The sequence below is a fragment of the Python bivittatus genome, unplaced genomic scaffold (assembly GCF_059951505.1).
Source record: "Python bivittatus isolate LINGU-HERP-01145 unplaced genomic scaffold, Pbiv_v1 ctg000310_np1212, whole genome shotgun sequence".
NCBI lineage: Eukaryota > Metazoa > Chordata > Lepidosauria > Squamata > Pythonidae > Python > Python bivittatus.
In genome coordinates, this window is record NW_028277054.1 from 2504705 (window position 1) to 2532142 (window position 27438).

Consider the following 27438-nt stretch of genomic DNA (forward strand, 5'->3'; position numbering starts at 1 on the left):
GATGCAACTCTGCCTATTTCCACTTCTTACATTGTATAATTCATTCTGGATTCTGTTAAGAAGGTTGTTCAAATATCCCTCTTCCCAGAAGCAACTGCAAATCTAATTTAGCCACTGTTTCAGCTGAGATGCCCCACAAACTTCTAAACAGCTCTTTGAAACCATAAAGACTAGAACGTTCTTGTTTTAAAAATAGTCAAATTGTGATGCTCTTAGGCAATGAAAACCTCTGCCATGTGATTTTTTTGATGGAGTTCTGATAAACACCCAGGAACTCTGCAACCACAGATAGACATCCAAGCCACTCAACTCAGCTTTTTCTGGCTCTGCAGGGGGTTCCTCAATCTTCTCCAGTTCCGGGTGTGGCTCCTCCTCTTCTTCTCCTTCCACCTGGAGAATCATAAGACTATCCATCAATGAACTGGATCCAGGAGAGGAAACAAAAGGGAGGGACGTGACCCAGAAAGGAAAATACTGCAAGATTTCAACAGGGGCATATTCAGGAATGGCATCCTGTAGCTTGAAGAACTAAGATAGGTATCTCCCCAACCTCCATGCAGTCTGAAAGGGCAAACTCCATCTTTACTTTTGTCATATGAGGGTTTGAGTGGCTTCCCATTATTTCTAGAGCAGGGCACAGATCCAGCCCCCCTTCACCTTTTATCCCACCAGGCTCTGTTTCCCTTAAAAACTGGGGCTTCGGTCCAGACTATGGGTCCCTCTCAGGCCCACATTCTCTAAACATGGTTTCTCCCTTCCTTTCCTTTTCCACTTTGTCCACATTGGATCTTCCCAGAAATCCCACCACCTCGAGTCCCAATCATACCCCCATTTTCCTCTTGAGGATGGGTGACCCTTCAGGTGTGGGAGGTTCCACTGGGGTTGTGTCCCCCATATCTCCAAGCCCACCAGGTGCATCAGGGGCCATTGAACGGAAATGCTCTTTCTTTGGATCCACTCCAAAAACTTCTCCACTGTCAATAGATGCGTCTTCCTTGCCAGGCTCCACAATCTTTATTTCTTCCCCTTCTTCCATCACCTGCTCAACCTCCTCAGAGGGAGCAACATCTCCATGAACTTCATCCTGGGTTGGATCAGGCATGCTGGCCAACAGTTCTGTCACTGTAAGCTTCTTGGCCTCCTCCACCAAGCCTCCACCAAACAGTGTGTTCCAGATGAGGAGGAAGAAGCCCTTGAGGACATTGTAGAAGAAGAAAAGGATGCCCATCAAGATGGTGTAAAGGAAGGTGGCCACTCCCACTGCCATCTCTTTGACTGTCATCTTCTTGACTTTGCGGAACTGTCGGCGGATATTGCGATACGTGAACATGCGGAAGAAATTCAGGACACTCTCCAGGAACTCACCAAAGACTGAAGATGCCTCTGAAGGTGCTGACACCTTCTCAGCTTCCCCACTTTCTATCCCTTCTGCTTCTTCTTCCTCCTCTTCCTCTTCCTGTCCTTCCTCCTCTGAAATCTGTGCTGCAATCTGCATCTCAAAGATTGTGTCCTCACAGAAGTTGATGAAGAGCTCCATCTTCTCTGACTCACCCCCTTCATTGACCACATCAAAGATGAACTGTCTCTTGGATTCCTTGACCTGGGGCATTTCCCACTGGGTCTTATTGGTCTCACTGATCTCAAAGTAGATGCGCTCAATGCGTTTGCTGGCACCCATAATCTCAATGCGGCCCAGATAGGGATTAAAGTAATTGAGGATGCATTCTGCCAGTTCCAGGAAGGTCTTGAGTCGGATGTCATGAGGCATGTGCTCTGAGAGGTTTGTCAGCAGCACAGCAATATTGAAGCCAATATCTTTGGCAGGCTCCTGGAAACGGCTGGCAAACTCTTCATAGTCTATCATCTCATTCTCATCAGCCTCTGAGCAGGACAGAAGGAACTGGATCTCAGATGGTGTGTACTGCTTCTGACTGTCCATGGCCTTCTGGAAGTCCTTCTTGGAGATGAGGCCCCGTGGATCTGTGATGTAATCCCGGAAGGCATCTGATGCCACAATGTCCTTCAGCTTCAAGAACATATCAAAGAATTTGAGGATCATCTCCACGTTGCTGGAGGACTCCACCAACATGTCCACCATCTGCCGAGCAATGGTGCCATTTACCACATTTCCTGAGTAGATACACCAAGGATACAAATGATAAATTTACAAAAGGACTGAATGCAGAAGAAAGACAAGCAAGTTATGCTGGCAGGGTATTGTGTTCCTCTGTCAAGAGATAGGGTATGTAAGTCACATGCGTCTTTGTATCTTTGGCAGATGACATAATTACACAATGTCATAATTGTGTCATTTACTCTATGATGTTATAACATGTGATGTCACTTGCTCCCCCTTCCCCCCTTGCAGAGACCCATGGCTCCAAGTTCACACTTCTGCTCTGCCTTAGTAATAATTCTTTTCTATTCATTGCTTCAAGTTCTCTAACCTGGAAAAATAGGACCAAGAGTGACCCCATTTACAGGTTCAGTCTAGGGATAAAACTGAACGCATAAGACAGAAAGATAGTCTGACAAATGGCAGTGTATGTGCACTTGCATTCAGAACGGGGAACGGGCGCAGAAAGAGCTCATATACTATAAGCTGGTTCCTTCAAGGATCTCTAGAAGTAACGTCTGAAAATCTCTCTCTCTCTCTCTCTGCCTGGGGCCCAGGGGATCTGCTGGTTAGGGCACTTAAGAACCCATTTTGAGCTACAGTTCCAATTAGCCCCAGCAACATGGCCAATGGTCAGTGGTTACGTGAGTTATAACCAAAGCATCTGGGAGTTAACTGACTGTTTGCTCTGGACTTCATCGAATTTATTCACTAGTTATGCAGTAAAAGCACTCACAAATAGTCTTTCTGCCCATTAGGGCCTCCAAGGAGACACACAACTTAAAGCAACACATACAAAACCACAAATTAAAAAACAGAAGTCCCCTAAGCAACAAAAGCAGCTGAAAGAGTGGACCTTTTGCCACCTGCCTAAGACAAGGCAAAGATGGAGCCAATGTCATCTCCTTTGGAAAAGAATTCCACAGAGAGTCAACAGGCATGGAATATACCCTGTTTTCCTAGCCTTTCCTGGGGTGGAAAAGAGGCAACAGGGCCTTAGACGGAGAAGGAAACTTGATGCATTTTGCCTAAAATTATCCATGGTATCTAGCATTAGCTTTCACATTCTTAGGGAGAGACCCAGCCACGGTCTTGCTGGAGACGCTACAGACTGAGCCTAAGATCCTGCAAAGGCAGGTGGTTCTGCCCTTGGAAGCCAACATGGAGCCCAGAGATTCATCCAAAGTGATGCCAGGTTATCACCTTCCAGCAGAGACAGCAACATCACCACCATGTCCTTTTGAAGGTCCAACAGCTCCTTCAGAAGTCCAATTTGGCTAGAATCCTGGAAGAAGAGGCAAGCTTAAGATACTGAGTGCTATGAAACAGGACGTATTTTTCTACCCTGCCCTGAGGACTCTTTGAATTCCCCCCCTCCCCAGCACACCTGCCCTTCTTCACTTATAAGTCTTTGCCCATCAATATTCTACGCATCACCCACACCAGTTGGGTTCCTGCCAGACAATAAAAACATAACCACAGATAGGTATAAGGAGGAAGGGTTGCATGAATCTATAGAAACCAATAGATAGGGGTAGTGACTCATCTTCTAAAACCCTCTGGGGTCCCACAGCATGTGGAAACTAAGTCTAGAGCAGTGGAATGCTGGCTGGGGAATTCTGGGAGTTGAAGTCCGCCCATTTTAAAGTTGTCAAGGTTGACAAACACTGGTCTAGAGAGAAGTTTGGGATCTGAAGTCAATCTGGGTATATCCAACTTGACCAGCTATGGTCTCCTTGTGCTGTTTAGAGAAAATACCCTATTAACATGCTCAGAGGACCCGAGTCTCTTTTCTGAAGCCTCCCATCCTCTTTGAAGGAGAGCTATCTCAATGAGGAACTAATCCCGAATACATATATAGAGTGGATTTCTTCTGAACAGGTGCTGGCTTCCTTACCTCAGGGTAGGATTCACTCCGAAAATGCTCCTCATGGGCAGCGCAACAAAGAGATAGTTTGGGTGAGGAAAAGAGATAACTCTAGAGGGTTTCCCCTTTCTAAAGCTGCCCCCATGGCTATTCCACTGTGTGCTGAGAAGGCTGGGAAGGGTCATTCCAGACCACCTTCTCCATCCTGTTCTGCATCAGCTAATATAATGTAGGCTTAAGCCGCTCTTGGTTCCCACTCAAGAATTTTGGGAAACATCATTTGGTGAGGACGCCAAAAGTACTGTGAGGTCTCCCTGAAAGAACTAGAGTTTCCTGGGAGTTCTTGAGAGAGCAAAGGACTGCTAAACCAACTTAGGTCTATAATGCAGAAGTGCTCTGTCTCATCCTTCTGCAAAAGGAGCAGTACCCGTTGGCTTCAGTTTAAAAAGAGCGGGATATAAAAGAGGCTTTGACAACTGCAGTGCTCCCCTGCCATAAGCCAAGGAAGGCGTGCACCTGTTCAATCCAATTAATTATGCGCCATCAAGTCGGTGCTGACACTTGGCGATCACTTATAGAGACCTTTCCCAGGATGATCTGTCCCTAACTGGCCCTTCAGGTTCCCCAACAGTGCACCCATTCCCACTGTAATTGAGTCCATCCACCATGCTGCTGGTTGTCTTCTTCTCTTTCCTGCCATCCAACACCTCCCCCTGTGTCCCTCCCGCTCACCCGCCAGTGCCTGCAGGATAACAAAATGAGCTTGGATGGGGCGTGAGCCAGCAAGCCCAAGCAATGGTCAAGCATGGAGCCTTCAACCATCTCCTGATAGTTGGAGCAGGAGACAGAAAAGCAGAAAGGACACAGCACGAAGGGAGGGCTGGATGAGGAGCAAGCAGCAGCCACTGCAGAGTGAACAGGAAAAGAGACCAGATCAAACACGCTATTCCTCCACATGAAATCAATGGAGTAGAAGGCATCTGGCAGTTAAGATTAAGTAAAGCCTCTTAAGGAAGCTTTGGTTCACCGTCTCCTCAAGAAGCCATCGCTGGGCCCCACTATACTGGACAATTTTCATCCAGTATCCAACCTCCCCTTTTTGGGGAAGGTGATTGAGAAGGTGGTTGCGCAACAGCTTCAGAGGGCCTTCGATAAAGCGGATTATCTGGATCCCTTTCAATCTGGATTCAGGCCTGGGTATGGGACTGAAACAGCATTGGTCACGCTTTTGGATGATCTTTGGCGAGGGCAGGATGAGGATCGTGTATCCATTCTTGCTCTACTTGCTTTGACCTCGCTGCGGTTTTTGATACCATTGACCATGGTATCCTTCTGGACTGGGTCAGAGGATTGGGGGTGGGCAGCATGGTGTTGTGCTGGTTCACCTCCTTCCCCCGGGGCCAATTCCAGTTGGTAGTAGCTGGGGAGGAGAGATCCACCCTCGGCCCCTACTATGTGGGGTGCTGCAGGGTTCGGTACACTCTCCTCTCCTATTTAACATCTACATGAGGCCGCTGGGCAGAATGGTCTTTTTCCTCGGGGTGAGAAAGTATTAAATCGGCCTGGTGAAAGGAAAGGGAGAGCAAAGGAGGTGGGAAGGGAAGCGTGGGGACTGCGAAAGGAGACAGGGAGGAGAAGCCAGAGGGGTGGGATGGAGGGCCACAGACTACAGAAAAGGTTCTTACGCCATTTCGAAGCCCTGGGGGTTGGCTCGTCTGTCACATATTGGAAAGAAAATATTATTCAGAAGCATTTCGAAGAGCAGTTTTGCATTTTGCTTGGTCTGCAATCCAGCATGTTTCTTTCTTTTGAGGGGGTGGGCTTAGCTGTTCCACCTTTTGCAGGAAAACCAGGTAACTGGCTGTCGTGTGGAGGCCCCTGAAGCACTGTTTTTCAACCTTGGAAACTTTAAGATGGGTGGACTTCAACTCCCAGAATTGCCTAGCCAGCCATGCTGGCTAGGGAATTCTGGGAGTTGAAGTCCACCCATCTTAAAGTTCCCAAGGTTGAAAAACACTGCCCTGAAGAGTCAGGGAGGAAAGATGGCAGTTGGAGCCACTCCCTTTCTGGACCCCCGCCACCTTCCTTGACCTGGTCCTCTCCAGACCAACATCCACAATCCCCAGCCATCTGACTGCAGCTCCCTTCTACAGGGTCCAAATCAGGACAGGAATGTTAAGAGGGAAGGAGGATTTCAAATCTCTTCTGAGCAAGATTTTCTTTTCGTAGTTTGTAACGGCAGATCACACAGAAGCCTTCCTGGCTGCCTATCTTAGAATGTCAGAGCTGTGAACAGCTGCTCCTTTGGGGTCCAGAGCAGAGAGAAGGACCAGGGCTTGTACAACATCCTGTTGGCCTTGCCAAGCCCAGGAGGGGGCAGGGGAAAAGGGGGCACAGAGTCAAGGAGCCTGAGGTTAGTGTAGAGATGAGCAGGGTGATCACCCAACATCCATGTTCCCCAACTTCGCCCATGTTCGTGAACAAGTCCCTTCCTTCCTCCAGTTCATTAGACTCCAAGATAGATTCTTGACTTGCAGAGATCATTAACAATATACCCTTTTATATTCAACCAGCAGCTAGCTAGAAGTTTTAGGGGCTTTACCACAGAGGCAAGACACAGCCTTACCTACCAAGGAAACGACTAAAAAGCGACGTTTTCTTGCTGTTACTGCTCAGCCTGCATAGTCTGGTTGGGGTGCAGCAAACAATCTGAATTCAAAATGTCTTGAGGCTTGAATGGGTTGGGTCCACATTACCAGAAGGGTTCCAAGCTCAAAACAATCCCGTTTTAAGCTCAGAGCACCGTCAATAGGCATGCATGTTTTATACTTGGACATCACTGAATCAGAACCAGGTGCATAACAAAACTGCTTGGCTTCCAGAGGCTGCTTGGGGAACTTCTCAAGGTGATGGTGGGCAGTTCCAGTGGGGACCTAACCCCCTGCTGGGATAGGGAGGCAGCAACGGCCTTGGATGAAACTGTTCCCGAACTCACCAACCCAAGGGGCATCCTTGTTTTCTGAGGATGTGAGCCAACAGATGTCTAGAGCACTGCTGGTGTAAAAAAAGGAGCAAACCTGACCAAGAGTGGGTTAAGAGCTCATATTTGGGCCTATGCCATGGCGACAGACCAGTGAAACGTCAATATTCCTCCTTTGAATCTACCCTTTGCCATTTGGTGGCTGTTCAGGGCCCGGATATCTGCAGGACTACCTTCTCTCTTGAACACCTGCCTGCCTGGTAAGACCCAGTTGGCCAGGCTTGGTACATGTCCCCTTGGTTAGGCACCGTCACCTTCACAGGCCACGTAAGCATGCCTTCTCAGTGCCATCCCCCTAATGTGCAATGGGGAAAACCTGGATGTTTTATCAAGCCAGAGTCACTTTGTCTCTTGCTGTTGAGTCATGAGATTGGGTCTTCTACTATTATTCTTAATGTCTGTATTTATGATTCCTGGTTCCATAGGAAAACTAGTTATTTTTTTACACTGACTGTATGATTTTAATCCCAGTTACATCCTGGGGAGTTATATGCCACTTAGTGGATTGGAGCAACCTTTAAATGCTGTAAATAAGATAAATAAACTCCTGGTGGCATGTCAGCATGCCCCCAGAACTACTCTGGTATGGTTGGAACCATTGTTTCAAGCTCAAAACATTTTAATTCAAAACGTTTTGCACACCACTATGGATAAGCCAGCTGGCAACATTTAGCGACTAGTTTCAGGGTGCAGAAGGGCAGGGACTGCTCAGAATGACTGTATTCCTGGGTTCCAGCCCTCAAACCCAAGAGTTGATTGCTATACTAAATGATCTGGCAAATGTCCATTTTTTCTTAGTTTGTTTTCTTGCTTAACTGTGTTGGATGATTAGTTGACAGCTGGTGACCAGAGCTGCAGTTTGGGGGAAAAGACATTGGTTGCTAGTGGGGAAACTGCTCTTGCTTTTCACCTGCACAGAAAATCCTTTTATTTCTTGGGACCCCTTCCTTAGGCAGGGTGACTCCTGAGATATGCCCTGCTTTGTGTTCTCTTCTAGAGTGCAGACAAAACAACAATTCTCTCTCTTAATTTTCTTTTTACCTGAGCCAATTTCATCATCATGTGAGCAAAGACATGGAGGAAACCGATGACAGCGTCCCACAATCTGCTGTGCGCTAAACTCTGCTGGTTCCCAGTGCAAGGCCCCTGATAAGGAAGGGGAAAAAAAAGTCCAAAGAGTAGAACATTTCATATTAATCATATGTAGAAGACCAAGATGAGGTTGCCAAGGGCCATGGTGGCATTTGGACCGACCCTAAATTGCAGATGTTTGCCTTTGAGGTGGTCTTGCAATGTTTAGATACATAAGCTTGTTACCTTATTGTTTCATTATTGTTTGTAGGTTTATGTATTGTGGTTTTCTATTATTTTCCTTAGGTTTTGTTGAAAGTTTTTGTAAACCCACCCAGAATTTCTTTGGTTGAGTTGGGTGGCCATATAAATGCTTTAAATGAGTAAATAAATGAATAAATAAATCAGTGTAGGACTTACAGTCCCAAAGGGGACAAAGGGTTGGGGAAGGCTGCCTCAGACCAGCCATTTAGCACTGAACATTTTTTCCTTAGACCTCCCTCTGATCATGGTCACTTCTGGCTGGCTTGGCCTCATAAACCACAAACGGGTGTATCCAACTGCTGAGAAGCTTAACTAGGTGGTTTTCTGCCTCTGGCCTGGTCCTCTGGGCAATATTAAAAGAACCCCAAGGCCAAGGCACAGCACTTTCTGGAGGAGAAGGGCCTCTCTTTATGGAGCTTCCCCATCTCCAAAGCCATACCTGGATGTACTCGGTGAGGCTGTTGAAGACCTGTTTGGCTACAGCCATCGCTTTGGAGAAGTTGCGTTTGCCTTGATCATCAATCACGTCCTTGCCCGAATAATACCAGTAAAAATCGCTGATGGATTCCTGGATATTTGGAAGAGAAGGAAGAGAGCAGATGCTGATTTCCCAACCTGTGGAGGTCCAACAGCCAAAGAAGAGTTCTTCCAACTATTGCTGTGGAAGTGGCAGGGTTATTACTGTGCAGAACCCATGTTTGTTGCACCTGAACAGCCTCAGCTGGGAGGAGTTTGCTCTCACCTGAAGGCGCAGAAGGTAGTCAACGGTGCAGATAATGATGTTGATTGTGTTGGTGTTGCCAGTTTGGGTCCGCAGATAGTTCTGGAAATCTGCAAGGGAAAGCAATGAGGTGAGAATTCAACCCTTCAACCCCCTTCCTGGGTCCACCACCCCTCTACTTCTACTGGGAAGTTGTTTAATAAGGAAGAAAAGAGAAAGGAGAAGAAAAACTGACTGGTATGAGACCATATGATGAACTTCATGACCGAGACGCAGAACAAGTCTGGTAACACCTTTTCAGATTAACAAATTTCATTAAGCTGATGCCTTCGAATAAAATTTGTCAGTCTGAAAAGGTATTACCAGACTCCTCCTGATTTTTGGCTACCTCGGGCTAACACAACTCTCCTTCATCAATGACCAAGGAGGACTCCTGGTCATTGTCTAAACTCTCCTTCCCAGATGTGTTGGAGTGCAACTCTTATTCTCCTTTGCCACCCGGGCTATTGGTTCTGGAAAGACCAAAGTTGTAATTCAGGTCTGATCATATTGTATCCTAGCTTGCTTCACTGCCCAGCTCAAGACTTGGGTCAATAGGAGCTGAGGACCTAAAGATCAGCTTCACAAAAGCCTCTCACTGTCTGCACTGGCAAAGAGGCAGAGTGAAAAAGGCCCTTCTCCAAAATCTCGCTCAAGAGACTTTGTTCACACTTTGTCTCCAATGACAGGAGGCAGGCAAAGCCAACACCACTAGCTTTCTAGCTCTTGCTTGCAAAAGCGTTTTAGAACCTGAAGAAATACAGAGCATCACTTCTTGGCCTTTTGACTAAGATTAAGTGTGTAGCTCTTCCTTGCTTGAAAATATTTATTTACTAATGTGTTTGATTGACTTATTGGCTGCCTCAACTGTAACCACAATGCTTGACAGAATACTAAATACAAATAATTAAAGTTAAAACAACATGCAGAAAAGAAAAACAAGTCATAACAAGTAACATTCATGTTGGGGAAACAGCGTCACCAATTATACACTATATAAAAATTATATCGGGCAGTGGCATCACCCCACCCAGGGATGCAGAAAACTCAATAGAGTTGGGGCTGTGTGGACCTCAGGGGAACACTGTCCCAGAGGGCAGGAGCAGGCACAGAGAAGGCCCATCTCCATAGGTCTCACAAGGTGACCCTGCTTTAGTGATGGGAACTTCAGCAAGTCAACCCTCTTAGATTTTACTGGTTGGCTAGTATGGCCCCCATGGACAACCACAATTACAACCATTTTCCTTTTCTGAACATTTCATGTCCCCCTTCCATCAGCCCCAACATTTTTGGGACAACCTGCTCCAGTTTTGGAGCCCCAGCTGCTGGGCAAAAGCCTTCCTTCTCTTTGGCTTGACAAGTTCAACTTACCATTGTTGTGTCCTTCACAAAGGAGTTGCAGGAACCGAAAGAGGTCCTGTGTAAACAAGTCGTCGGCCATCACCTTCTCTCCTAGAGCAGGGAAGGGGTTGAGGAAAAAGACAGAACTGGCTAACATTAGCAGGAGCAACATAGGGAGGAGCAGAGAGGAGGAATGGGGGTGGAACAGAGGGAGGGCAGGGGGGGTTATGCAGTTAGTGCAAACTGGGATTTCTCCAATGCTGGGCACAAGCTAGTTTGGGCAAGGCAATCCACATGACAAAAACATTGCTGCACACTGGGTGAAGACGCAACCCTGCAGGACTCACTCAGGCTGAATTCCCCTGGAAACTGTGAAATAAGAAGCGATTGTTATTGCTATAGGTCTTGGGGATCACGGTTGCCTGTTGCAAGCAGCATCCCGCTAAATAAAAGCTGGCAGAATTCTAGATGCTCTTAATGACTTTCCCAAATCAGTGCTAAAATGAAAAGGGTTGGAGGTTCTTGACTAGCAATTCAAAGTCTGTGCTGCTCTTTGAACAGTAAGAGGAGAAGGCTGAAGAGCAAAACAGTTTCTTGGAAGGGTAGAAGTATTTCAAAAGGTTCTTCTTCAATCTGGTGATGGTTTCAGTATTTTAATATATACCCAGCTGCCACTAATGGGCACTGAAGTTAAGGACTTCGAAGCCCAGCTTTGCTAAGGTTTTGTGCCCGACAAATGATTATTTTCGGAGCAAAGGAAGAATTAATTCAGAGGAGTTCAGAGGACTAGTATCAGGGAACAGAGCTGAAGTGAGGGCTGCAGCGGTTGACTTAGTGGTAGCAGAATCAGGGTACCGTGCTTCTGGTTAGCGGATTGCTTGGCTCCGTGGTGTAGGAAGGCAGGAAGGTGCACAAAATATTGCTGAAGAAAATCAACATCTGTGACATTCCAGCAAAGGCTCAATGTCAACAGGTTTGCAGAATTTTTGGCATGGCAACTCAACATTTAGCATGGAGGGACAAGAGGTGTTATGATGGGATAGGAGAGAGGAGGAGCAGGAGATCATTGTAAAGTTTTGATTAACCAACAATGACATGAATGAGTGCTTTCTACTTTCTTGGCATTACATTTTATGCCCAAGGATAATATTTGCCATGTAATTCTGGGGAAAACCCTTTCCATGGCTAAAGGGAACAGGATCAGAGTGCGACACACAAAATGTGAGTGAGGGTTGGTATGGGACAAATACAACCCAAGCAAATACATTCCAGCACAACAAGACAGCAGTGGAAGGAAGTGGAGATAAATACAGAGTAGGAATAAAGCAAGAATTAAGATACCCAGGAGTCGGGCCTGTCCTTGAGGGTTAATAGAATTAGTTGCAGAAGGAGGTCCATGAACTGAGTCACATCATCCGTTCTGTGGCCTTGATCATTAATGAAGATATGAATCCAACGGTGTGGGGAGGGCAATGACTGGCAGTCTGCCCGCCCCATCCACATGAAGGCTCTCTCTTCCTCCTGTGGGATTCATATGTCCCAGCTGGCATTAATGACCAATCCCTTTTCCACTGTTTGGGAAGCTGCCTTCTCAGCTTCATGGATGAACCCAAGTCATCCTCTGTCATGAGAATCTCTTGTTTTATCTTCCCTTCAAAACTGGGTAAAATTGCAGATGGAAGCTGGGCTCAAGGGGAGGGATAGAGAGGGGAATTTGCTGCTCCAAGTTACCTCATTAAGAATGACTGTGTCTGAACACAGTTTGAATTAGAAAAATCCTAGAGCATTAAAAAAATAAAATTAAAAAAAAGCAATCTGGGAAAGCAAAGGAGCGAAGCAGGACAATGTGGTTACAACAGAACAGTTATAAAGACAGCACCAGGACAGCAGAGAGGCTACAACCTCCGAATACAAATACTCAGTCTGAAGACCCCGAGCACTGCTCAGAGGCCTGGCCGTGGCTCTTCCAAAATTGGCCTCTTAATTGCAATTTTTAACAAAAGGGAAGCATCATAAAATACATGGTGTGCAATGATCAACTGCACTGCATTAATTCAATTTTTATTAAATTTGAATGAAATGAAGTGAAATGATTTTTTATCCAGACATCACCAAATTGTTTTTGGTCTACTCCACTATTGCTTGCTACTGAGTGGTCTTATCTGAAAAAATTGCACATCCCTGTCTAAAAGCACAGAACACAGGAGGTTTATAAGGACAAGGCATTGACATGATCTATGGATGTTACAATGATGGTGGCTGTCGTGCTAAAATGAAGCCCCAAAAGCAGAGTTACTACAAGGAAGGCTACAATGTGGTTGCTATGAGGTTACTATAACAGAAGAACATTTACTACAGAGAGATAGATGACATCAAATAATAGAACAAATACTATTATGAGATCTTTTTAAAAATATGGCCAACATAATATCAGAGGACTGCTGAAAGGATAATACTGTTACTGGAGGATGACATTCAAGACAGACTTTCCTGCATTAGTCAGGAATTTAATAAGAATAACTAAAAGGATGGTGCAATTTCAGATGCCAAAAAATCTCCTTTATCTCAATTTCTACAAATTTACTCTCATGTTACTACATACGTACTCTACAGTATCTTACTAGTAACATTGTCAATACATCCTTTACAAGAGCTACTAACGCTGAGTATTGCATTACTAGCTGTTTACTTTAAAATAAAGTTCAAGGTATGATTGCAGAGGCATTGCATCATTACAACGTAACACCACTACAATGGGTACCACTCATAGTTCTTATAAAGGTGCTAAGTAGCTACCATGAGCAGTACAATACAATCAACACACTTTTACTCTGCAACTTTTCTACGTGTTTACCCCACTTGTACATATCTGACAAATATAAAGACACACAGCTTTTCAAAACATTGTATTTCAAAACACAGAACATCAGAAGATATCTACATGGATACTGAGAACACAATATTTAATAGCTCATTATTACAGTGATGCTGCACTGTCACAAAGCACTTTTAGCACCAACACAGCTACACAGTGATGCTTGCACCCTTCTTTGTCACCATTCTAAGCTGGGACTACGCTGGCAAGAGGCTACGAATAACTCTGTTATGAACAAAATGGGGGGAGGATGCAAGTGTGGAATCAACAAAGTGTGCTACACTTAAGACTTCTGAAAATGGGATGAAGAAGAAAAGGGCAGTTGGGTTGGGAAGAATTGTGAGCCGCATCAAAATGAGTCAGGAGCCCATTAGGGGAGGGGGCATAGCATACAAGAACACAATGTGCAGAACACCAATTTGACTTTTTGGGGGAAAAGTAGAATAATGTGTGGTCCTGGGGAAATTTTCATTAACTAAAGGACATGCACCAAATGGAGTTTAGGACACTTTCCTGCCCCCTCTGAAGACTGATCAGAACCCCCTCCACCAGTTCAGGGTCGACACAGGCGTAATGGGCTGCATATTTATCCTGCACATTTATGCAGGTTCTGGCTGAACGTGATTGCTTTCACACAAAGGTGAGAAAAACTCAACAATCTTGCATGGTGGGGGAGCAATCCCATAGTGAACTTTTTGACTTCAGTGGGGACTCTTCCCCAGGAAATATCAGACTTTAGATGTTTCTCCAGCTTGGGCCTTGAAATCAAGATCTATTTTGGCTGCTGGGTCTTCTTAGAAGACCACCCAGAACTGCTCACTTCTTGGGCCTTGACAACTATAGAACAAGAAAGCTGGCCATTCTGTCCAAAGAAACATGGCCCAGTTTCCAAAGAACAGACAAGCCTCGCTAGTAAACCCACCTCCAACTGACCAGCACTGAAGGTTCAATGGTGGATTGATATATCCACTATTATCCTTGCCTGGCCCATAGATTACGACCTCCTGCCTGCTTCACTTGACATTCCAGATAAAGTCCAGGTTCTCAATCAAGCTAATTCAGTGATTTGGTCACCAATATCAAGTCTAGCCTGAAGACTGGGGAGTTGAAGCTGAGTGGGCAAAATTCCTTATTCATCCAGAACCTCCAGACTCTAAGAACATGTCATTAAGGCAACCCCACCATTTCCAACAGATGTTTGAGCAGACTTCATCAAAGTTATTTCCGAGGTCTCACATCTTGACATTCATCTTGCCCATCGCCTAGCTGGTCCAAATACAGGACTGTCATTTGCAGCACCCAGTATGTTAGACACCCCTTGTTAATTCCTCAAGACTTTTGGGATCCTGGATTCTAAACCAGGGTTGGGAGGAAATGGGAGGTGGAGGTTCTGATCAGTTCTTTAGCTTTAAATCTCTCAGGTTAGAAAGGGCAATTAAAATGAAAAATAAAATAAGCCAAGAAACTGATCATTAAAAAAAACTAAATTTCACAAAAGCAGAAGAGATTATTTACCATTTTCACGACTGATGACTGAGGGAGGGGCAGCAGTGACACCAGGAAAGGGGAGGGGAGGGAAGGGGAGGGAAGAGAAGGAGGAAGGAGGAGAGAGGAGGTGAGTGTAAGACGTCACAGCAAAGAAGGAAAAGGAGACAATTATAAACCAAAGAGAGGGAGTAAAAAACCAAAATAGATTAAAGTGCCATTAATGTGGAATGGAGAACGGATGAGACCAGAGAACCCGAGGTGGAGGGAGGTTGGTTGGGAGGGTGAGAATCCATTATAGGTTTTAGAAATCTCAATTAATCCGCGTCTTATCAGAAGGAAGCAGTGAATGCAAAGAGAATATGCAGAGGATTGGACTGGGTTTGGGGGAAGAGGAGGGAGAGGATGAACTCTGGGCAGGACTGTGAAAGGTGACGTTCCAGCCCCCAGTGTCCATCTTGAAAACAACTCTCTTGCATCCCTTCCCAGAGATGTGAAAAGAACTCTGCCCCCAATCTCCCAAAATAACTCTGAGCCTGCTCCAGATCCACCCTGGATAAATGCCCGGAAAGGCATCTTCCAGCAAAGAAACCAGATTTCTGACATGCAATGCCTCCTGGCCTCCATTGCTGAATTTTTTTGCCATGGGGCCCTGGGCAACCTCCCCAAACAAATCTGGTGGCCAGACTCAACCTTGGGGGTGTTAGAAGGTGGGGTAGGGTGTTGCTTCCACCTGCCTTATGGGGCAGAAGAGCTAAGACAAGCAGGGTGGGCTCAGCTCTTGGTTGATTTGCTGGAGCATCTGCTGGGGCAGAACAACTTACTTGTTCCTTCTTCTGTCACCATCCCAAGTCCTTCAGCTTTGTTTTGCCTCTCAAAAGCATTGAGATCCAGCACACTGTGAATGAAGGAGAGAAACAGAAAAAGAAGAGGGGAGGAAACAGCAGAATGGGTGTTGTAAGACCAATAAAAACTGGGGTAGCAGCTCCCAGGATGATAGTGACCTAGTTTTACTTCCACCTGATTTCTCTGGACCAAAACAGATCCAACAGGGAAGCTCCCTACTATGTGTTCTCACATTCACAAATTCTCTTGGGTTGGTTTTTTTTGTATATTAGGACTCCATCTTGAGCAGCAGCAGGCAACCCAATTGCATGCCCAAGGATGACCTAATGACTTTATCTCTTGACCTGGGTCACCATCTTAAATATCCTATGATGCCTCAACCTAGCTTCAGTCCAAGGCACTGTGGGAAATTAAATAACAACATCAGACATACACAGCAGTCCCACGGATGGAAAAGGTGGCCTATAGGAAGTCATCCTTAAATCTGGAGTTCCCAAAGTCTCCTCAAATTGCTCCCACTGAGCTCCAAGCTATAGGTCACCATACATTCTTGGAATGCATCCCCCACTTCTTTCTATCTCTTCCCAGAAGATACACATAGTGATCTCACCATTCTTGGCATTTCCCTGTCCCCAAAGAGGAACCATCAGTGAAGTGAACTTGAAGATGGCTGAGGGAATTGGCACAGCAGTTTTTAAGCAGAAGTATGTGAAAGAGACATGGACTGAAGTTTGCAACTTTATAATCTCACAGTCATCCAGTCTGCAAGGCCTTGCTGAATCTAGAGGACCTCAAGCTGCAGACTGCAGGCAAGAAGACCAAGATAATGAGAAGTATAGAAAGAAAAGGGAAAAGTAGAAGATACCGCTAAGTACCTGCATGTCTGCATTAGTGCCTGGACGCTCTGGAAGAATCCCACCTCACGTTTCTCCTTCAGATAATCCAGCATTTTCTAAAGAGAGGGGGAAAGTCAACATTTTGAGAGGACTAGGGAACCTAATGTTTGGCTTTTTTGAGAATCAAAACCTAACACTGCAAGTGCTTGTCTGCTTAGATGCAGCATTCTTCACATTTGCAGCTCTGAAAACCTGATCTATTGAAGGACCATACTATAGGTAGAAGGAGAACCACACCTTCCTCCATACCATGGACCTGGTAAGTATCTCCCTTCCCTACAAATGAGTTAATCACCTTGTGAGAGAATCTGGTCTTGACATGATGTACCTCCACCCCCAACCCCAAATCAGATGCTTCAAAGGAGACCACCAGATCATGTAATTCTGCCTTCTTCAGTTAATTCCACAATTCTGATTTATACTGGGGAGGAGGGCCCATGATGGACAACAAAATGCATATCCATTTAATATGATGCGTAGCTTGCTCTTAACCTTCTTTTAAAGGATGTCTCCCACCATCAGGTGTTCTCCAGAATGCTTCCCACTGAACCACCATTCTCCAACTCCAACCACCACTTCCCTCTCTCTGCCCTAATTTTATACTATATCCAGTATTATCTGAGCCTGTTAATCTTGGGACAAACTATTTCTTGGTCTCCAATACCTTCCCTCCAAGCAGCCCCCTTCCTTGCAATTCCTCAAACATTTGCACTTACTGCTACCTGTCTATTATTTTCTCTTTACACTGAACTAACTTCTTTTTCCTTCCAAAATCTCAGCTGTGTAGATTTTAAGTCTTTATATCTGCAGGTACTCTTTGCCTTATCCAGTACACAACAGGAAGGTCAGAAGTCAGAAAAGTGTAAGGAATAAAGAACTAGCAGTGAAGAACCTGCCCAGAATCCTTGTCTCCCTCTTCTTACCTGCTGTACATCCTCATTGCCACCATTTAGGATGGAGATACCCAATTTCAGAGTAGAGGCGACCATGGCTCCAGGCTCCCCTGTCAAGACAGAAAAATTAGCTATTTCATGACATCTCTTGTCTTGGAACACAGTGACCTTTTTCTCCAGGACATACATCTAAAAACCAAGTGAGAAGGGATCTTAGAGCCTTGGTGCTAGACTCTGGAGCCTTTGTACTCACTCTTGAAACTCTGGGCAAAGCTAAAGCGCCATAATTACCGTTTAGTTTGAAATAACAAGGTGTGACAGTTTAAGACCTTGAAAGGTTTCTCCAACCTCATATGGTACACTCCACAGAATCTGAAATCTAGCCAAGATCCTAGGAATTTAAAATCAAAAGAAAAGAAAGTTTCTAATTTCTATGGCTAAAGAGAAAAGGGTTGATGGACAGCATTACTTGCAAATCCTCCCAAATCTCCCAGATATAGTTCTTCCCAACTTAATCAAGATTTACTATCTTGGGATGAAGTAACACTGACCTGTCTTTGCTGTAGATAAGAGGGAGGAAAAAGAAGGATCACTTCTAACCTTTACAAGCGCTAATCATTTGCAGGACCATCTCAGCTGCTCCACGATTGTGAAGTCGAGATTGTTGGTACAAAAGCTTCTGCTTCTCCATCTCCTTTTCCTGCAAGAAGACAAAGGAACAGGGGTGATGTTATAGGAGGAAGACGGGGAGATTTCCTCTGCTGGCTTCATCACTTCTAACTTCTGAAGGTCCCTCAAAACCTAGTTGTGCCATCAGGCCTGAAATGCTTTCATCTGAATGTTATTAATTATTCATTAATGGTTATTAATTAACCAGGGGACTGGTGAATTATTGAGGTGGCGACACTATTATTAACATCTCTTCGCCTAATATTTCTTCTCTTTTAGCTTGGTCCAGAATGCTGCGCTAAATGGGCCTGATCCAACCTAGGTCTCTCCTGCTACTTTTATGAGGGTTCAGGAGATGGTATGAAGTTTTAAAGGGATGTTCCTTCTCCCACATCTGTAAGCAGGAGTGCTCCTATTAATTGCTCTATGCTATCGTTGTCCTCTTATTGAACTGTAGGATTAGGTTTCAGATCTAAATCATTTTGACTTTCCTGGCAAGTTGGGAGCATGCAGTTCTTCTCACCAAGAAGAGAGGTTTGACTGCCTGCAAGCTAAGGTCTAAAAATGCCCAAAACCAATCTGGGAAGTTGAGAAGAGAGAAGCCACTAACCTCAAATGGCACTTCATCTTCTTCCTCTTCCCCATTGCCTTCTTCTTCTTCTTCATTAATGTGGCAGCTCTGAAGTCCCAAGAATAAAAACAGAGAAAAGAGGTGAGCAGCAGATACACCAAGATCCTTTCCACAACTGTCCCAGCCATGACCCATTCCCTACATGATCCAGAAATGGGCTGCATCCCATTCCCCCCAGTCCCTCCCAGCAATGGGTCTTGCCTCACCCACTTTTGGAGAGCAGACTTTGACATGCCACAAAAAGTCTGATGCAGCATGTGAACCCACAGAAGCCACATACTCCTAGTACAGAGATGGCAACATTGCAAGACCTTCAGCCGAGCTTTTGAATCAGACTGAAATGGCCCATCTCTTGCTTACCTTGGCCATGATGTCAGCATATGCCATGTACAGATAGTCTTCATCCAGTTTGCTGAAATAAAGTAAACAGGTTCAGGGTCATCACCAGCCTAGCATCCTCCAGAAAGATTTAAATTCCAACTCCCCAAATCCCCAAACTGGCAGGAATTCTGGAAATGTCAGGCCAACCAGGTCTGAAGGATACCAGGTTGTAGAAATCTGGTCATTCAAGCTAAGCTGTGATGGAATGGACTTATGAAGGCCATGCTCAGGGAGATAAGCATGTTCTTAGCCCCCAACAGGAGCGTGGGAAGTTCAAGATGATGAGGCTGGCACCTCCCTAAGGAATTCATGGTGTTGTGGCTGGCTGGCTTGGGAACTTGGGTTGAGTCTGGTGAGATTCTCTCTTGAGGTGGAAGCTAATAAACGCAACAGAACTGTATTTGCATTGTCTCGTGGAGTTCTTTGGGCTGAACCTGACATCAATCTCACCAGACTCAACTCAAGTTCCCAAGCCAGCCAGCCAAACACCGTGAATTCCTTAGGGAGGTGCCAGCCTCATCTTTTTGAACTTCCCACATTCCTGTTGGGGGCTAAGAACACGCTTATCTCCCTGAGCATGGCCTTCATAAGTCCATTCCATCACATAAGCAGACTTCTAACACCATTGGGCTAGGAGAACCTCCAGCACTTCAATGGAGGACAAAGAATTATTATGGACAAGAGTAAGGTACAGGGTGGGAAATCCCAAGGGTTTTTTTTTATATCAAACTGAGCATGGTGGTGCAGGAGATACTTATTTCATTCTTTTTCCTCTGTGCAACTTCCTTAAGTAATTTCCCTCCAACCATCTCTGATACTCCAAGGTGAGCTGGGAAGAAGCAGTTGAAAGGATCCAATACACAAGGTATGGAGAGATGGCTGGCTGGATCTGATGTTCCACAAATATCCCCCTCACTCCTGATTTATACTCAAATAGGACAGGAAGCTTTGGCTACAGCTACTCCATCTTGGTTGCCCCAGAGCTTCTCCCTGGCTCTGACTCTATTGCCACTACAAACCTCTTTTCTGTTAACGCCGTCCTGCTAAAATGTAGAATGAGCTGATGCAAAGGGTCTGGCTTCTTTTCCTCCTCCTCTTCCTCTTCCTCTTCTTGCTGTCCAGGTTTCTACATCCCATATCCCACAATAGGAAAAAGAGCATTAGAAATTCAGTTAGGGCACCTCTAAAATGTAGCATTTCTCCTAAAAAAAACCCCAAGGAATAGAGTTTCTTTATCCAGGGTTGGGGAAAGAGGGCCTGAGAGATAACAGAAGGCATGGGGAACACATAAGACCCATCCTCAACATTTCATAATGAATTTAAGTTATGAAGGACCTTTCCCTCCCGTATCTGCCAGGTATGTGGTTAGAATGGCATTCCACCCCCCGCCCCCCAAGCTAATTAATCTAGTTCAGTGTTTTTCAAACTTAGCAACTTTAAGATGTGTGGACTTCAACTCCCAGAAACCATGCACTCAGTTGACCCCATTCTCATGTCTTTGCCCCAAGAAGACTCACAGACAGATCATCAATCATTCTGTCTTCAAAGGGGTGTTCTTCAGTGAAGATCCAGGAGTACTTGTAGCTCTCCAGGAACATGTTGCAAGCCCGATGCCTGAGGAGCAGAGGAGGAAGGTCAGCAGTGTCCTCCACCCCAACCAGCTGACTCACCATTTTGGCAGTGAACCTGTTAGGTGAGCACAGACCTCTCCCGCTGCTGGAAAAGGTGAATCTGTATATGGGATGAGCCAAATTCCAATCAGTGGGCCAGGAAACCGAGCTGTACTAACTCACCTGGGCAGGTTATAGAGGGGCGTCATGCGGAAGCACGCAACCACTGCACGCCGCCGTTGCTTGGAGAGCAATTTGTGCCACACAGCTTTCTTGGATTTGTATGGGTGCTCTAACTGCATGAGAAGGCAGAAGGAGAATTGGGGTTGGAAGGCAGGACAGCCAACACTTCTCTCCTTCAACCCCCCCTCACAAGCTTTTCCTGATCAGTGACTTCCTTCCCATTTCTTTGTACTCTTTCTCAGTGGAGGCTCCTCCCTCTGAAAACCCAATATATGGAGGGTGTTCCATCAAGAAGATGGGTTACTAGGTCAAAATCCACTCATATCATATCCACAACGCCATCCCAAGTGACTCAGTGTTAGCTGGACAGCTCCAAGTGCGCTGAATTGCCTTGCATGCTTATAGCCTCAAGCTCTCATCACGTACAATTATGGAATGGACCTGTAGAGGGATGACTTTGGGGTTAGGCTGGGAGATTAAGGCAGCCTGAATTATGGATGTTATTGCAGTGTTGGTGTTACTCTTAGCTGCCATTCTGCGTATATTTATTGTTGGTGCTTTTTATTATTGTTGACTTGTTTTTAATTGACTTTTACGTTTGTTAGCCACCCAGAATCACTGTTGTGAGATGGATAACTATATACATTACCTAAATAAATGAACTGCTAAAATTTGGGAGGCTCTCAGCAGTCATGGCGCTATTTTTCGACCTACAAACTTGCCAAATCACTTCCATGGGTCGATACCTGCTCCAGGTGGTAGAGCACTGCAGAGACCTCTTGCACCCGTTTGACAATCTTCTCTGGCTTGTTGGAGTCCTCGGCCTTCCCAGACATCTCCTTGTAGAGAGCCAACTGCCAGCGCATGGAGGAGGAATTCTCACACTGCAAGGCAAATGGGGACAGCCACATAGCTGAGAAAGGGGCGAAGCAGCCAGGTCTGACTGGACGGTTTGGTACAGTGAAGAGGCCACTTTGGGTGATGCGCAGGGACTGGTGGCAAACTGGGGCAGGTGGCCTTCACCTGCAGAGCATCACCCTGAAGCCAGGCAGAAACTGACTATCACCACTGCTGCCACCAGAGAAGGAACACCCAGGAGGAAGCGTGTAGAGGAAGAAGATGATGCCTCCTTTTGATTCAGGCCACAGCCCCTCTTAAGCTTCCCTAGACGCATTCATCCTTCTTTTTAAAAACTTTCTTCCTCACTGTGTGTTTTTCTAACTGTGTATTTCCACACTCTATTCTACCGTTTAGGCCACATCGCCTACCCTCTGGAATACTGGGACTCCCCCCCATTCATGCGCCTATCACCCTAGCTATTTAAACAAGCTCTTAAAACCAGACTCTATCCCCAGGTCCTGGGTAAGAATGGGTGATGGACCCCCTGTGGGATGTTTTGACCTTTTAACTGATGGATGATGTTTTTTCCAGATTCTTTTTGGTGATAGATTCTGTGTTTTATTATATTCGTCGCTGTAGTTTGTAAGCTGCCCAGACTCATAAGAGATTGGGGCAGTGGGAGGGAGGATGGACAGACGGATGGACAAAAGTTACTTTCTAATTCATGTGCTCATCCAGACAGGAAGGGAGCAAGTCAATGTATGGCAAAACTTGCAAAAACTGAATTCCAAAAGTATTACTTTCTGGAGCAGTTCCAGGTTCTCACCTTGCCTTGAAGATGTAGGTTGTTGTTGAGATATTCACGCACCTCTTCATCAGTGTCTTTCTGCAGAAAAGGAGAGCTTCACATGAACAAAGCCACCAAGGAAGGATCCCAGAACAAGTGCCTGTTCCCACCAGTTTTATCCCTTTTTAAATATGCTATTGATTGTGATTTTGTTTCTAAACGTTTGTGTTCCTTGACTGATAGCACGGAAGGATTTGTATCCTTGATGGCAGGATCAATCAAACAAAGTACTCAAGGAGGAACATGTTCAGTGTAATCCTGGGGGGCAACAGAGTTTTCCCTTGCAGCTTCTCTTTCCTCCCTCAACTAGGAAAGTGCATGCCTGTTTCATGCCCTCTCAATCATTTGGGCTGCCTGGTCCACCCCTTTCCAGCTCCACAGTTGAGTGGACCTCCTGAAGCTGCTTCAATTTTAGGCAACCATGGTCAACAGCTGGGGAACCTGGGAGACTTGCCAATGCCTCCTCCCTGACGTCCTGGCAGGTTCCTCACCAGGGCATAGCGTATCTTGGCCAGGCTGATCAGCTCTTGGTCAGTTGGGGAGCACATGTTCAGGCCAATGGGAAGCATCTTCTTCAGTGTGGCCACAATGAGGGACGTGTGGACAGAATAGCGGTCCCCCCGGCGCTTCTTCTTGTGCCGTTCCTGGTCTGAGCCACCTGACTGGGAGAGAAAGACTGCAGTCAGCCTGGTGGGAAGGGAAGCTGTTCCACTCAGGTTGTCCCCTGGCATGCCAACAGCTTGACCGGGCAAAAGCTTTAATGACCAAGCACTACTTCAGACATGGGGATTCCATGACCTGGGTGGGAGAGTTGGACAGGCTCCTCTCTCAAGAGAATGTGGGGAAGGTAGAAGAGAAGATGCTGAAAAATCTAGTGTGACAAAAGTGACCCCCCTCAGGGAGGTAGCAATACAAAGCAGAGATCTGCTGCCTCTAATACTCAGGGGCCTAGGATCAGCCATCCGTGGCTTCTAAAGCCATCTGTCGGGAGTGCGTGGATCAAAGTCCCATTCCATGCATCAGCGTTTTGATCCACAACCCGGAGACAGAAAGAAGTGCTTTCACTGGACTTCGGAAGTAATAATGCACATGCAGAGGTTATCTTGGTATAGGGAGAGCTTCCTCTGGAAGTGAGAAGGTGGTGTTAGGAAGCGAAGAGGGAAACCCATTTGGGGGAACTGGAGGAGAGATATGGGGGTGCAGGGCTGGGAATGAGGAGTTAAAATGAGTAAGAGGCAATTGCTGGTCAAGGGAACAATCTGACATTTTAGCAGGATTTGTGGAAGAGCTCATATCAGGGGTCAGGGGTGTCCGCAGGGTGCAGACAAAAAAGTCAAGATGGCGGCTGCCGTGATGTGATCAAGGCTGTGCCTGTTTTTTATGTGATGCATATAAAAAGCAGGCAGAGCTTGGATTGCACCATCATGGCCACCAACTTGATTTTTTTGACCACGTCCTGCCCTGTCCGGAGTTGCAGATGGAAAGGAGACTCTGAAGTTTATCTCATAGACACGGACATTAGGAGAGAAAAAAAAATCAGATTTCTCAAGCACCGGCCAAATTTTCAGAAGGGGCAGAACTGAGCTGATGTGACATGGAGAGGCCATCTTCCTCCCTCCCTGGGATAAAAGTGAAATGGAGTAATTCAGGTAAATAAAGACAACAAGACACATTCCAGCGCCTTTGCTCACTTAACAGTCAGCCTTCTAACCTCTACGCATAACCGCACACAAGCACGGTTGGCAGCCGGGAGATGGGAACTGTCACGAGGGGCATGAACAGGCCACCTCTTTCTCCCTCCCCTGGAGTGGCAGGGCAGGATGATGGGCTCTGGGGTCCACAGGGAAGAGAAGGGGACCGAGAAGATGGGTTGAGATTAGGTGAAGGCATCCCAAGGCATGCTGGGAGTTAAGGGACATATTTTTTTAGTACTGGCTTTTGGAGGCTTCGGGACTTCCCTTCAGTCCTGCCAACCGGGTGCTGGATAGCTGGAAGATGCCAACCCATCACATGTCTGATGCACTGCTGCCAGACCTGCAAAAAGCTACTGCGCTCTTGCCATCGTCCATGCAGCCGCACCCCCTTCCCTTCCTCCCGGCCCCGATTACTTCAGAACGATCCCCCTCCCTCTAAACAGGGAGGGAGGGAAGGGTTGCGGCAGAGATACTCCATGCTGCCTTGATGGGGCCCAAAGGCGGCAAAAGAACAAGGGGCAGTGGAACAGCTGTGGTTTTGCTAACCTGGCTTTCTTCAGACTAAACCCACATGTGAAGAGGGAAGAAGAGGGAGACAAGACAGGAGAAAGAGAAGGTTAGATGAGTCGTCGTCCCCACCTCTCCGCTACCCAGAGGAAGGACTCAGAGCAAGAACTGTCCGCCCTGAACTTGGTGGATCCAAGATGCCGTGAAGGCTCCCATCACCCAGATTCTTGTTTCTTCCTCCCCCCAGTCTACATCTGGCCAATCAGTCCAAAGCATCTGAAATGCCCAAACATGATTACTAATTCTCACCATATCTTGCCAATTTTTTCCTTCCCAAAGGGGGAAAAATTTTTTTCTAGTTCTTGTTAGTTGCAAGAGGACCAAGAACAGGCAAACAAGCTGACGGGAAAATCCCTGACTAGGGCATCCCTAAGTTATGTGGTTTGGACTCAACCTACATGTCAGGTTTAGCCCAAGGAACTCCAAGAGACAATGCAAAATCAGTTCAGCTATGTTTATTAGCTACAACCTCTAGCAGGAATCTTCCCAGACTGAAACCCCAGCTCCCAAGCCAGCCAGCCACAACACCGTGAATTCCTCAGGGAGGTGCCAGCCTCATCCTCTTGTAGCTCCCATGCTCTTTTGGTGAACTAAGAAAACGCTTATCTCCCTGGGCCTGGCCTTCAGAATTCCATTCCATCACACTACACCACCCTTTGCTTCTTCAAATCTCCCGTTCTCCACCAGGACAAGTTTTCAGGACAGTTTTCAGGATGCTGCAAAAGGATCAACAGGGAATTGTACACACATGTGGTGAGGCAGGGATGATCAGGGAAGAAAGGAACAGAGCAGATGGGGTCAAAAAAGCAGGTTGAACTCTTCCCAGCCAGGTGGACTCAAGACAAAATGTATGGCCAGTAACACTGATCAGGAAGAGTTTTATGGTGTTTCTTTGATCGTGAGCCACCTAGAGCCCTAGGAGATGGCAGCACACAATGATTTTAAATAAATAAATAAAAGGAGGGAAATTGGGAAAGAGAGCATTTGGCCTCTGCAGTGGCTACATCCAAAACAGGTATAGCATCACGCAAGGAAAGGAAAAGGGCTGTGCAGCGTAACCTCATTTTACTGGACCTGAATGCAGTGGGCTTTGCATACCGCAGACCTAATTTCCATTGTGATTTACCCCATTTGCATGTTGCAGATGGCCTCAATCACACCATTTGCATCCCCTGACATCGTTGGCATACATTGTCATTATTTTTGTAAACTGTAATAAATGATACCCTGATGCCAATGGATGTAACTGACGTACTTCAGGCCATTTGCGCGATGACACCGCCGTCACACAAATGGCGTAAATCCCCACAGTTGGGGTACACTCCAGTTGAGTAGAGATTCCTGAATAACAGACACCTTTTCTCACCAGCTGGGGCATTAAAATGAGGTTTCACTGTACTCTTTCACTCAAATCACTTCACGCCCTTAGCAGAGTAATCCACATCAGAAAAGACCAGTATGGTTACACCTGCATGTTAAATGTTTAGAAAATGAGTAGCTAAGCCAAGGCCACTTAGTAAGTTTACAGCTGCCCTGAGACGTGGATTCCTGCAGCCCTCGGATACTTCTTGTCCATCTGAAGCTTAGCAGCTGTTGGGTCAAAGATTCTTTCCCTCCTGAGATGGTATCACAGCTTCAAAGGATGGGAAGAGCCACCAGGGAGGATACACCCACTATCTTCTCCCCAGCTCAAACAGGAGCCCCCTCACCTTGGACATTTTGCTTTTGCTGTCAGCTGTCAGGAAGGACATGTTGTTGATTTCATTCTGAACAACAAAGTTCTGCTCTTCTCGCTTAAAGTTCTGCAGGAAGAAAAAGAATCAGATGGAAGATTTCTTCAGGAGAGTTCAACCTAACATATCTGGTGCAGCGGTCTTTCAGCTAAACCAAGAATACTTCTAGATCAGGGTTTCTCAATCTCAGGAACTTTAAGATGTGTGGGCTTCAACTCCCAGAATTTCCCAGCCACCATGCAACTTTTAAGATGTGTGGACATCTGGGAGTTGAAGTCCACACATCTTAAAGTTCCCGAGGTTGAGAAACACTGTTCTAGATGGATAGCTCTTAGTAGTCAAAAGACAATGGTCAGCTTTTTGTCTTTTCTTCTCAATGCATTTTCAGTGGAAAGAAAACATGGAAGTGATGCCAGGAACAGAGAAGAGAATTAAAAATGGAAAGTGACAACACCTGGGCCCAATGTCCTTATAAAATGTCTTGAATGAGGTTCTGCAGTTTCATGATTCATAACATAACTGAAAGCATCTCAGATGTACTGATTTGCACAAGCAAATAGTGGAATGCTATTTGAAGGTTCTATGTAGAATAAAATTTCTGGAGATCACATTCAGTCTTAAAAAAACTGTCCTATTGGGAACCCTATGGAAGACTACACCATGGAGGAAGATACACTGGTGGTTTGCTATTCAATTCCCCTGCCCCCCCCCAATGCATCTTGGGTGAAGATGTTAAGATGCAGTCAACGTGATCCAAAAGGTTCATCCTCCTCCAGTGCCATGAACCTTCCTCCCCACCAGACTGCTTCCTTCTTGACAGAACCCAGAA

General features: G+C 45.9%; 1 protein-coding gene across 1 annotated transcript in view; it reads right to left on the reverse strand.

The window, feature by feature from the left end:
- RYR1 (ryanodine receptor 1) overlaps positions 1 to 27438 on the reverse strand; it is a 106167-nt gene that overhangs the window by 8801 nt on the left and 69928 nt on the right. Inside the window, exons 69-90 of the mRNA XM_088139821.1 lie at positions 26586 to 26678; positions 23107 to 23277; positions 22595 to 22654; positions 21675 to 21812; positions 20929 to 21041; positions 20653 to 20749; positions 20155 to 20261; positions 19115 to 19166; positions 18734 to 18802; positions 18055 to 18154; positions 17485 to 17564; positions 16541 to 16617; positions 15644 to 15717; positions 10490 to 10570; positions 9101 to 9189; positions 8798 to 8926; positions 8065 to 8169; positions 5669 to 5698; positions 4014 to 4043; positions 3320 to 3401; positions 827 to 2130; positions 311 to 390 (exon numbers count right to left, since the gene is read on the reverse strand). Of these exons, the coding sequence (XP_087995947.1) occupies positions 311 to 390; positions 827 to 2130; positions 3320 to 3401; positions 4014 to 4043; positions 5669 to 5698; positions 8065 to 8169; positions 8798 to 8926; positions 9101 to 9189; positions 10490 to 10570; positions 15644 to 15717; positions 16541 to 16617; positions 17485 to 17564; positions 18055 to 18154; positions 18734 to 18802; positions 19115 to 19166; positions 20155 to 20261; positions 20653 to 20749; positions 20929 to 21041; positions 21675 to 21812; positions 22595 to 22654; positions 23107 to 23277; positions 26586 to 26678 (3161 nt within the window). The remainder of the gene's footprint in view (positions 1 to 310; positions 391 to 826; positions 2131 to 3319; positions 3402 to 4013; positions 4044 to 5668; positions 5699 to 8064; positions 8170 to 8797; positions 8927 to 9100; positions 9190 to 10489; positions 10571 to 15643; positions 15718 to 16540; positions 16618 to 17484; positions 17565 to 18054; positions 18155 to 18733; positions 18803 to 19114; positions 19167 to 20154; positions 20262 to 20652; positions 20750 to 20928; positions 21042 to 21674; positions 21813 to 22594; positions 22655 to 23106; positions 23278 to 26585; positions 26679 to 27438) is intronic.